This window comes from Lipotes vexillifer, unplaced genomic scaffold (assembly GCF_000442215.2).
Source record: "Lipotes vexillifer unplaced genomic scaffold, Lipotes_vexillifer_v1.1 scaffold1911, whole genome shotgun sequence".
Taxonomy (NCBI): Eukaryota; Metazoa; Chordata; class Mammalia; order Artiodactyla; family Lipotidae; genus Lipotes; species Lipotes vexillifer.
Window position 1 is genome coordinate 169,828 of NW_006792095.1, and position 12,305 is coordinate 182,132.

General features: G+C 37.4%; 1 protein-coding gene across 1 annotated transcript in view; it reads right to left on the minus strand.

The window, feature by feature from the left end:
• Positions 1-12,305, minus strand: part of CNOT6 (CCR4-NOT transcription complex subunit 6) — a gene marked incomplete at its 5' end in the record, with an annotated part of 27,541 nt that overhangs the window by 13,639 nt on the left and 1,597 nt on the right. Inside the window, one exon of the mRNA XM_007465308.1 lies at positions 11,599-11,684. Within this exon, the coding sequence (XP_007465370.1) occupies positions 11,599-11,684 (86 nt within the window). The remainder of the gene's footprint in view (positions 1-11,598; positions 11,685-12,305) is intronic.

The following is a 12,305-nucleotide window of genomic DNA, read 5'->3' on the forward strand; positions in this document are numbered from 1 at the left end:
CCTGCTGAATACAACTAAAATCCCATTAATTATGTGTAAAGAAATGTAAGACTCTGAAATGTGGTAAGAAGGCAGAATGTTCAGAGACCTCAGGACCTGAGGAACAACACAGTGGTGAATTCCTTGGGTTTACTATTTGTCTCATATATCCCAGACACAGAGCTAAGAAGCCAGCAACACAGAAACACCTATGGGTACAGAGAAAGAATTCCAACAAAAGCCAAAGGGCCAGGAAAGGGCAGCCTAACAAAACAAAACTTTTAGATAGTAACAGCTCTACTACAGCTAAACACCAAAGAAACATACATGGCATACTCTCTACTCATGCCAGCAAGGACCAAGCAGGGAGCTTAGACTTACACCCTTATGAGGAAGTAAGGAGGTACCCCAACACCCCTAGCAGGGTAGGGTCAGAGAAGGCCAAGAAGGTAGCTGGGACTTTTATCCCCTCCAGGCAGTAACAAGCACCTCCTCCTCCGCCCTGTGGTGTCTGCAGAGACCAAGAAGGGAAGCCTGGACTTTCACCCCAACCCACAGTAATGAGGTGCTCTTCCACCTCCCTTCTGGGGACGACGTCAGAGGAGGCTGAGGAGAGTTAAGACTTTTACCATCTCCCACCAGTAATGAGGTCACCCCAATGCAGTGACTATGGAGACCACATAAGGAGCCAAAACTGCCACCTGTACTCAGGTGACCCTCAGGTGTCAACAAAGGCTAAGTGGAAACTTAATTCCTACCTCCCCTGGCAGTAAGGAGATGGTGTTCTCCATTTTCCCTGCCACAGCAGTGTTAGAGAAAGCCAGTAAAAAGTTTAAATAAGATCCAGAGTCTTGTAACATAATGTGAATATGTCCAGCTTCAAGTGAAAATCACTAATCATACCAAGAACCAGGAAAATTTCAAACTGAATGAAAAAGATAATAGATTCCAACACTGAGATGATAGAAACATTAGAATGATCTGAGCAAAACAGAGAAGGCATGATAAAAATGCTTCAATGAAAAATTACAAACATGCCTGAAATAAAACGACAAAAAAACATGAAGACTCAGTAAACAAAAAGAAAGTTTTGGTAAACAAATGAAATGTAAAAAACCAAATGGAAATATTAAAACTGTAAAATAGGATAAATGAAATAAAAAAACTCAGTTGGATGGGTTCAACAGCAGAATGGAGGGTCAAAGGAAAGAATCAGTGAACTGGAAGATATAACACTACAATTATGCAATCTGAACAACAGAAAGGAAACAGATTGAAAAAAATAAATGAACAGAGAGCCTCAGGAACCAGTGGAACTACAACAAAAAATTTAACATTCATGTCCTCAGAGCAACGGAAGCAGAAGAGCACAGGGCTGAAGAAGTACTAAAGAAATGGTGAAAGCTCCCCCAATTTGGCAAGAAACCTAAACCTATAGATTCAAAAACTTCAAACAGGACAAACCCAAAGGAATCTATACCAAGCAACATCATAATTAGACTTCTGAAAACTAAAGACAAAGAAAAAAATCTTGAAGGCAGCCAGAGAAAAACAACCTTATCTGTAGGGGAAAAACAATATGAATAACCACAAATTTCTCATCACAAACCAGTAGAAAGTGGCATGGTATTTTTCAAGTGCTGAAAGAAAAGAACTGTCAATCCAGAATCCTATATCCAGCGAAAATATCCTTTGGGAATGAAGGAGAAACAAAGACATTTTCAGATGACAGAGAACTAAGACACTCTGTTGCCAGCAGACCCTCCCCTAAGAGAACCATTAATGAAAATTCTCTAAATGGAAAGGAAATGATAATAGAAGGAACCCTGGAATATCAGGAAGGAAAAAAAGATTATGGTTTAATAAAAGGGGGGCAAATATAATAGGCTTTCCTTCTCAAGTTTTCTAAATCATGTTTGGCAGTTAACTGGGGGAGCAGGCAAATAAAAGGTCATAAAAAGAGCTATGGTTTTTATATGTTACTCAAACTGGTAAAGTAGTAACACCAGAAGACTATGATAAATTAAGTTTATATACTGAAATACCTAGAGCAACCACTGAAAAAGATAATTCAAACACATCTCAAATTAAAATGGAAATGTAAAAAGATGCTCAAGTAACCCACAGGAAAGCAAGATAAAGAAAACAGAAAAACAAAAGCAAGGAGAACAAACAGAAAACAAAAAATAAAGTGGCAGATGTAAGCCCCAATAGATCAATAATTATAGTAAATGTAAATGGTCTAAATAGACCAATTAAAAGACAGAAAATTGGCAGTGTGGATTTAAAAACATGACCCAACTATATGCTATCAACAAGAAACTCACTTCAAATATAACAATATAAGCAGGTTGAAAGGAAAAGGATGGAAAAAAAAATCATGCAAACATTAGTCAGAGGAAAGGAGTGACTATATTAATATCAGATCAAGTAGATTTCAGAGAAAATCACCACACTGCGAGTGGCCTTATGTAACGATAAAGGGCCTATCCCCCAAGAAGAATTAGCAATTCTAAACGTGTATCTATCAAACAACAAAACTGCAAAATATTTTAAGCAAAAACAATTCCATCCAAAAACTGATGGAACTGAAAGGACAACAGAGAAGTCTACAATTACAGCTGAAGACGTCAATACCCCTCTCTCAAAAATTGATAGAACCAGACAAAAGTCCACAAACCATCAATCTAATAGATATTAGACAAATATATTGGATCTAACTATTTATACATCATCTACACAGTAAGAGCAGAATACAAAACTCTTGCCCAATGCCCAAGGGACAAATACTAGGATAGATCATATCCTGGGCCATAAAACCAAACATCCACAAATTTAAAAGAACTGAAATTATGCAGAATGTACTCTTCAACCACAATGGAATGACACTAAAAATCAATAACTGAAAGACAACAGGAAAATGTGCAAACACTTGGAAAATTCTGAATGATCCATGGGTCAAAGAGGAAGTCTGAAGGGAAATTTCAAAATGCACTGAGCTAGTGAAAATAAAATTTGTTGCTGGACACAGCTAAAGCAGGGCCAAGAGGGAGAGTTACAGCACTAAATGCATACATCAGAAGAAAAAAGTCCCAATTCAATAATCTAAGCTTCTACCCTAAGAACCAAGAGAAAAAGAGTAAAATAAACCCAAAGAAAAAGCAGCACAGAAATACTAAAGAGCAGAAATCAGTGAAACTGAAAACAGAAAAATGGAGGAAAAATATTTTAAAGCTGTTTCTTTGACAAGATCAATAAAACTGACAAACCTTTAACCAAGACTGATAAAGAAAAAGAGAGACAAAAATTACCCATATCAACAACGAAAGGGGATAAGGGTATCACTACAGACCCTACAGAAATCAGAAGGATAAGGGAATACTATAAACAACTCTACATACATAAATTTAACAACACAGATGATATGGGCCACTTCCCTGAAAAACAAAAACCATCACAACTCACCCAATAGATAATTTAATAGCACTACACCTAGTAAAGGAAATGAATTCATAATTTTAAAACTACCAGAAAAGAAATCAACCCAGACTGTTGCACTGAAAAATTCTACTAAACATTTAAAAAAGGATTAACTCTAATTCTACAGAATCTCTTCTGGAAAACAGAAGATGAGGGAACACTTTCAAATTCATTTCATAAAGCTAATATCACCTTGATACCAAAACCAGGCAAAGTGCATATAAAACAAACAAAAAACAAAACTACAGACAAATATCTCTCATGAATACAGTCAAAAATCATTAAAATATTAGCATACACTTATCAGCAATAAACAAATTATAAAGAAAAATTATATATCACATAGCAACTGATGGAGAACAAACATTTGACAAAATTAAATACCCATTCATGATTTAAAACTCTCAGAAAAAGGAGGATAGAAGGAAAAATCCTCAAATTGATAGGGCATCTACAAAATACCCATGCTAACATTATACTGAATAATGAAGACAGAATACTTTCTAAGGTCGGGGAAAAGGGGGATGTCTGCTCTCACAACTCTTATTCAACATAGTGCTGCAAGTTCTGGTCAATGCCATAAGGCAAGAAAAAGGAAAGAAAAGCATACATATTGGAAAGAAATAAACTTCTCCCTATTGGCAGGTGACTAATTTTCTACATAGAAAAAAAAATTTTTAATTACTAAAAAACCTACAAAAAATAGAAAAACCAACTCCTAGAACTAGAATTGGATTCAACAAAGTAGAATGATACAAAATCAAGCCTTGGTAAATTTAAGAAAATTGAAATAGTATCAAGTATCTTTTCCGACTACAACGCTATGAGACTAGATATCAATTACAGGGAAAAAAATCTGTAAAAACTACAAACACATGAGGCTAAACAATACACTACTAAATAACCAAGAGATCACTGAAGAAATCAAAGAGGAAATCCAAAAATACCTAGAAACAAATGACAATGAAGACACGACGACCCAAAACCTATGGGATGCAGCAAAAGCAGTTCTAAGAGGGAAGTTTACAGCAATACAATCCTACCTCAAGAAACAACAAATGTCTCAAATAAACAAACTAACCCTACACCTAAAGCATTAGAGAGAAGAACAAAAAAAACCCCCCAAAGTTAGCAGAAGGAAAGAAATCATAAAGATCAGATCAGAAATAAATGAAAAAGAAATGAAAGAAACAATAGCAAAGATCAATAAAACTAAAAGCTGTTTCTTTGAGAAGATAAACAAAATTGATAAACCTTTAGCCAGACTCATCAAGAAAAAAAGGGAGAAGACTCAAATCAATAGAATTAGACATGAAAATGGAGAAGTAAAAACTGACACTGCAGAAATACAAAGGATCATGAGAGATTACTACAAGCAACTATATGCCAATAAAATGGACAACCTGGAAGAAATGGACAAATTCTTAGAAAAGCACAACATTCTGACACTGAACTAGGAAACTGAAAATATAAACAGACCAATCACAAGCACTGAAGTTGAAACTGTGATTAAAAATCTTGCAACAGGACTTCCCTGGTGGCGCAGTGGTTAAGAACCCGCCTGCCAATGCAGGGGACACAGGTTTAAGCCCTGGTCCGGGAAGATCCCATATGCTGCAGAGCAAGAAAGCCCGTGCGCCACAACTGAGCCCACGCGCCACAACTGCTGAAGCCCATGCGCCTAGAGCCCGTGCTCCACAACAAAGAGAAGCCACTGCAATGAGAAGCCCGCGCACCGCAACGAAGACCCAACGCAGCCCAAAATAAATTAAAAAAAAAAAAGAAAAAGGTTAAAAAAAAAAATCTTCCAACAAACAAAAGCCCAGGACCAGATGGCTTCACAGGCAAATTCTATCAAACATTTAGAGAAGAGCTAACACCTATACTTCTCAAACTCTTCCAAACAATCCCAAACTCATTTGCGGAGGGAGGAACAATCCCAAACTCATTCTACGAGGCCACTATCACCCTGACACCAAAACCAGACACAGATGTCACAAAAAAAGAAAACTACAGGCCAATATTACGGATAAACATAGATGCAAAAATCTTCAACAAACTACTAGCAAACAGAATCCAACAGCACATTAAAAGGATCATACACCATGATCAGGTGGGGTTTATCCCAGGAATACAAGGATTCTTCAATATACACAAATCAATTAATGTGATAAACCATATTAACAAATTGAATGAGAAAAACCACACGATCATCTCAATAGATGCAGAAAAAGCTTTCGACAAAATTCAATACCTATTTATGATAAAAACCCTCCAGAAAGTAGGCACAGAGGAAACTTACTTCAACATAAGAAAGGCCATATATGACAAACCCACAGCCAACATCGTTCTCAACGGTGAAAAACTGAAACCATTTCCACTAAGATCAGGAATAAGACAAGGTTGCCCACTCTCACCCCTATTATTCAACATAGTTTTGGAAATTTTAGCCACAGCAATCAGAGAAGAAAAAGAAATAAAAGGAATCCAAATTGGAAAAGAAGAAGTAAAATTGTCACTGTTTGCAGATGACATGATACTATACATACAGAATCCGAAAGATGCTACCAGACAACTACTAGAGCTAAGCAATGAATCTGATAAAGTAGCAGGATACAAAATTAATGCTCAGGAATGTCTTGCATTCCTATACACTAATGATGAAAAATCTGAAAGAGAAATTAAGGAAACACTCCCATTCACCATTGCAACAAAAAGAATAAAATACCTAGGAATAAACCTACCTAAGGAGGCAAAAAACCTGTACGCAGAAAACTATAAGACACTGATGAAACAAATTAAAGACGATACAAGCAGATGAAGAGATATACCTTGTTCTTGGATTGGAAGAATCAACATTGTGAAAATGACTATACTACCCAAAGCAATCTACAGATTCAATGCAATCCCTATCAAATGACCAACGGCATTTTTCACAGAACTAGAACAAAAAATTTCACAATTTGGGGCTTCCCTGGTGGCGCAGTGGTTTTGAGAGTCCGCCTGCCAATGCAGGGGACACAGGTTCGTGCCCCAGTCCGGGAGGATCCCACGTGCCGCGAAGCAGCTGGGCCCGTGAGCCATGGCCGCTGAGCCTGTGCGTCCGGAGCCTGTGCTCCGCAACGGGAGAGGCCACAACAGCGAGAGGCCTGTATACCACCAAAAAAAAAAAAAAAAATTCACAATTTGTATGGAAACACAAAAAACCACGAATAGCCAAAGCAATCCTGAGAAAGAAAAACGGAGCTGGAGGAATCAGGCTCCCTGACTTCAGACTATACTACAAAGCTACAGTAATCAAGAGAGTATGGTACTGGCACAAAAACAGAAATATCAATCAATGGAACAAGATAGAAACCCATGCACATATGGTCACCTTATCTTTTTTTTTTTTGCGGTACGCGGGCCACTCACTATTGTGGCCTCTTCCGTGGTGGAGCACAGGCTCCGGACGCACAGGCTCGGCAGCCATGGCTCACGGGCCTAGCCGCTCTGCGGCATGTGGGATCTTCCTGGACCAGGCACAAACCCGTGTCCCCTGCATTGGCAGGCGGACTCTCAACCACTGTGCCACCAGGGAAGCCCGGTCACCTTATCTTTGATAAAGGAGGCAAGAATATACAATGGAGAAAAGGCAGCCTCTTCAATAAGTGGCGCTGGGAAAAATGGACAGCTACATGTAAAAGAATGAAATTAGAACACTCCCTAACACCATACATAAAAATAAACTCAAAATGGATTAAAGACCTAAATGTAAGGCCAGACACTATAAAAATCTTAGAGGAAAACATAGAACACTCTATGACATAAATCACAGCAATATCCTTTTTGGCCCACCTCCTAGAGAAATGGAAATAAAAACAAAAATAAGCAAATGGAACCTAATGAAACTTAAAAGCTTTTGCACAGCAAAGGAAACCATAAACAAGACCAAAAGACAACCCTCAGAATGGGAGAAAATATTTGCAAATGAAGCAACTGACAAAGGATTAATCTCCAAAACATACAAGCAGCTCATGCAGCTCAATATCAAAAATAAACCAAACAACCCAATCCAAAAATGGGCAGAAGACCTAAACAGATATTTCTCCAAAGAAGATATACAGATTGCCAACAAACACATGAAAGGATGCTCAACATCACTAATCATTAGAGAAATGCAAATCAAAACTACAGTGAGGTATCATCTCACACCTGTCAGAATGACCATCATCAAAAAGTCTACCAACAATCAATGCTGGAGAGGGTGTGGAGAAAAGGGAACCCTCTTGCACTGTTGGTGGGAATGTAAATTGATACAGCCACTATGGAGAACAGTATGGAGGTTCCTTACAAAACTAAAAACAGAGCTACCATACGACCCAGCAATCCCACTACTGGGCATATACCCTGAGAAAACCATAATTCAAAGAGTCATGTACCACAATGTTCATTGCAGCTGTATTTACAATAGCCAGGACATGGAAGCAACCTAAGTGTCCATCAACAGATGAATGGATAAAAATGTGGCATATATATACAATGGAATATTACTCAGCCATAAAAAGAAACAAAATTGAGTGACTTGTGGTGAGGTGGATGGACCTAGAGACCGTCACACAGAGTGAAGTAAGTCAGAAAGAGAAAAATAAATACCATATGCTGACACACATATATGGCATCTAAAATAAGAAAAAATGGTTCTGAAGAACCTAGGGGCAGGACAGGAATAAAGACACAGATGTAGAAAATGGACTTGAGTACACTAGGAGGTGGAAGGGTAAGCTGGGACAAAGGGATAGAGTGGCATGGACATATATACACTACCAAATATAAAACACATAGCTAGTGAGAAGCAGCCACATAGCACAGGGAGATCAGCTCGGTGCTTTTTGTCCACGTAGAGGGGTGGGATAGGGAGGATGGGAGGGAGGCGCAAGAGGGAGGAGATATGGGGATATACGTGTATGTATAACTGATTCACTCTGTTATACAGCAGAAACTAACACACCATTGTAAAGCAATTATACTCCAATAAAGATGTTAAAAAAAAATCAAATAGTGACAATACCAAACACTGATAAGGATGCAAAGAAACTGGATCATTCATTTATTACTGGTAAAAATGTAAAATAGTACAGCACTCTGGAAAACAACCTGGCAGTTTCTTAAAAAAACTGACCATTAAATTAACCTATGACCCAGCAATTGCACTCCTGGGCATTTATCTTAGAGAAATGAAGACTTACATTCACACAATAACCTGCACACAGAATGTTAACAGCAGCTTCATCTGTAACAGCAAAATACTGGAAACCACCCAGATGTCCTTAAATAGGTCAATGGTTAAACAACCTGTGATACATCCATACCAAGTAATACTACTCAACAATATAAAGGAGCAAACACCCAACAACCTGGGTGAATCTCCAAAGAATAAACCTTGGGTGGGGGGAGGGGAACCCAATCTCAAAAGGTTACACACAGCATGATTCTATTTATATATTATTTTTTAAATAACAAAATTATAGAAATAGATAACATATCACTGGTTGTCAGAAGTTCAGGAGTGAACTGGGGCAAGAGGAAAGCAAGTGTGCCTATCAAAGGGCAACATGAGGGATCCTTTGGTGATGGAACTGTTCTGTACCTTGACTGTATCAATGTCAATATCCTGATTGTGATGCTGTACTATAGTTTGTTTTTGTTTTGTGTTTTCTGGCTGCAGTGGGTCTTCGTTACTGTGCGCGGGCTTTCTGTAGTTGCAGCGAGCGGGGACTACTCTTTGTTGTGGTGTGCGGGCTTCTCATTGCGGTTGCTTCTCTTGTTGCGGAGCACAGGCTCTAGGTGTGTGGGCTCAGTAGTTGTGGCTCGCGGGCTCTAGAGTGCAGGCTCAGTAGTTGTGGCGCACGGGTTTAGTCACTCCTCAGCATGTGGGATCTTCCCGGACCAGGGCTTGAACCTGTGTGTCCTGCATTGGCAGGCGGATTCTTAACCACTGTGCCACCAAGCAAGTCTATGTACTATAGTTTTGAAAGATGTTATCACTGGGGGGAAATTGGTAAAAGGCACATGGATTGTTCCCTGCATTATTTCTTACAGGTTCACGTAAATCTCTTATCTCAAAATAAAAAAAAGAATACACTATCTAAGGTTCTAGTCCTATCTTTCAGAGTAGAACAATTTTGAAGAATATGGAAAAATGTAAAAAAAAAAAAAAAAAAGTGACGCATGCTAGCCCTATGCAATCAACTTTAAAGAAAATGATATGAACTGATTCATGAGGCAGAAGTACTTTGGCTCTGTACGAATGGATAATATAGCAAATAGACATGATTTTTGAACTAACTGATACATTTTCTCTGCCAAATAATTAACAGGTGCCATGAGAAATCATTAAAGAAGCTTTCAGAGAGCAAGGAAAATGTAACTGCTTTAAGAAGTAGCTAGCACGGCATTAAAGTGTAAGTTACAAAGTCAGGAAAATAACAGGATTTGTCTTAAAAAGGTGAAATCAAGTGAAAAGACTGCTATTGCAGACAGACGTGTAACAATGTCCAACAGAATAGCTGAGATAAATGAACTATCTCGGTGAAACTATACTTCCAAGAAAGAAACATAAAGGCATAAGTGTTGAACAGTAAAGGATCTTTCTGAAGTGGAAGACCAAGGACTAATCAAAAACAAATGTGCCATAAAGACTTCCCTACATGGCCCCAGCGTTTACTTAAATCAGTGTAAAAATTTGTGAGCAATCACCCTAACTTCAAATAAAGTTTGTAAATCCTTAGAGAAATGAATACAGATTAAGGTTTGTAAAATATATACTGTAAGATTACAAAACCTTGAACCGGAAGGACATACAACAGTAGCTGCCTCTGGGACGAGAAAAGAGACTAGAAGAGGAACAAAGAGGGCCTTAATGTTCTGTAATGTTCTATTTCTTTTGCATTAAAAAATGGACACAAAAGTGACAAAATATTAATTGTTAATTCTGGTAGTCTGTATATGAATTACACTTTGCCACATTTTATACATTTGTTTTTCAAATTTCAAAATAGGAAAATAAGAATAAATTAGACTTATCATAGGGAGATACAACAGAAAAGGCATTTGCAGCTCACATTTCCCTGACTGCCATTTTAAGAGGCCTCAGCCAGTGTAGCCCATACAGACAAAAACTTTCCAAAGAATGATTTATAAAGCTGAAGTTTGTTGAACATGGTTTTACATATATTTGTAAATGTATTATTTGCAATTTCCTTTTGTTTTTGTGAATACCATTACTTTTATAATATGAAATGGATTTACAGAAATAAAACCTCACTTTATAACTGTATTTTTAAGAAATAAAAGTACACTTCTTGAAGACTTCATCATGTGATTTTTTTGGGGGGCCACACCACATAGCATGTGGGATCTTAGTTTCCCCACCAGGGATCAAACCCATGCCCCCTGCAGCAAAGGGCAGAGTCATAACCACTGGACTGCCAGGGAAGTCCCCCTGTGATCTTTTTTAAGGAATCAATTATAGAGTAAGCTGGATACATCTACCAGACTGGTGAAGAACCACAATGTGATAAAAAAATTTATAGGTTTTGACATATTATTAAAATAGGACTTTTAACCTTGCTGGTTAAAAAAAATATTTCCCAATAGTTCTTACTAGGTTAATTGTGTCCCCGAGTTCTAAAATATTAGTAAAGTCCTTATAAATCAATTTTATTTTTGATTTTTAATGAAATGCTTAAATACTGGTCTTTATTAGAGGATCCAAACAGATCAAAATTTTCTACTTGCTTTTTGCATTTTGTGAGAATCTCCATGTTTTGAGATTTGAACATAAAACAAACAAAAAAAGCTGTTTTACAGCATGATGAAATAAAGTCTGACGTCAGGAATGTATCACCAAAACATAGAGGTGACTAAAAGAAAGGCTAGAAAAGCAAGGCTGGGCTAGGAGCAAAAAATAATAAGAAGACTAGCAGACAATCTATAGGTGAAAAAGAAAGAAAACCATTGGACTGTATCTAACAAAATGATGAACTCTGGGGAAGAGTGAACCTGCAAATCCCTGGCAAAAGGATTCCCTTTAATGGCTTCTTTAGACTCAAAGACATACATACAAACCACAAGAAGCACAAATATGGGAAGTCATACCTTTCAGGCCTAAAGTCTGCAACTGAAACAGTTTTCCCAGCTCAAAAGGTAGAACTCGTAACAGGTTGTTATTTAAATGGAGTTCCCTGTTGATGTAAAAATTCCAGGAAGTCAGAAGATATATTAACCTTTAACTAACAGCTAAAATGAACAATATAATTTCTAGGAATATAAGATGTATAAGATGTAAGAATACAAAATTTAGTATTACATGCCAATGTCTAGTATAGTGCTTCTTAAATCATATGTGGTTAAAAAAACAAACAAACAAAAAGACACAACAAAAAACCCCAAACTGCCACAGACCAATATATTTGTAAAACATAGGAAAAAAATCAATTACTATAAAAATGTGATGAGAAAAAAAAAGACCAACAAAATATAAGCCCCAATTTTTTTAAGGGTATTGGATTCAAAAGACACTTGCTGTGTATCTCACTGCAGGCTGGTGACACACTTTGAAAATGGCACAGTCCAGATACCACCCTGAGAGCAGAACTGGTCTAGCATACATGGAGGTCTAATACACATGCTTAAGAAAGTGGAAATGATAAAACAGCCTAACATGTGAATTGTTAAAAGAAAATTTAAATGATCATATAGTACCAAATCAAAATAGTGTATGGTAGTTGCACAATATGTTTATGATTAATAATACTAAAGTTTTACTTCAGAAATAATGGCAGGGGTATTTATAACTTACTTTT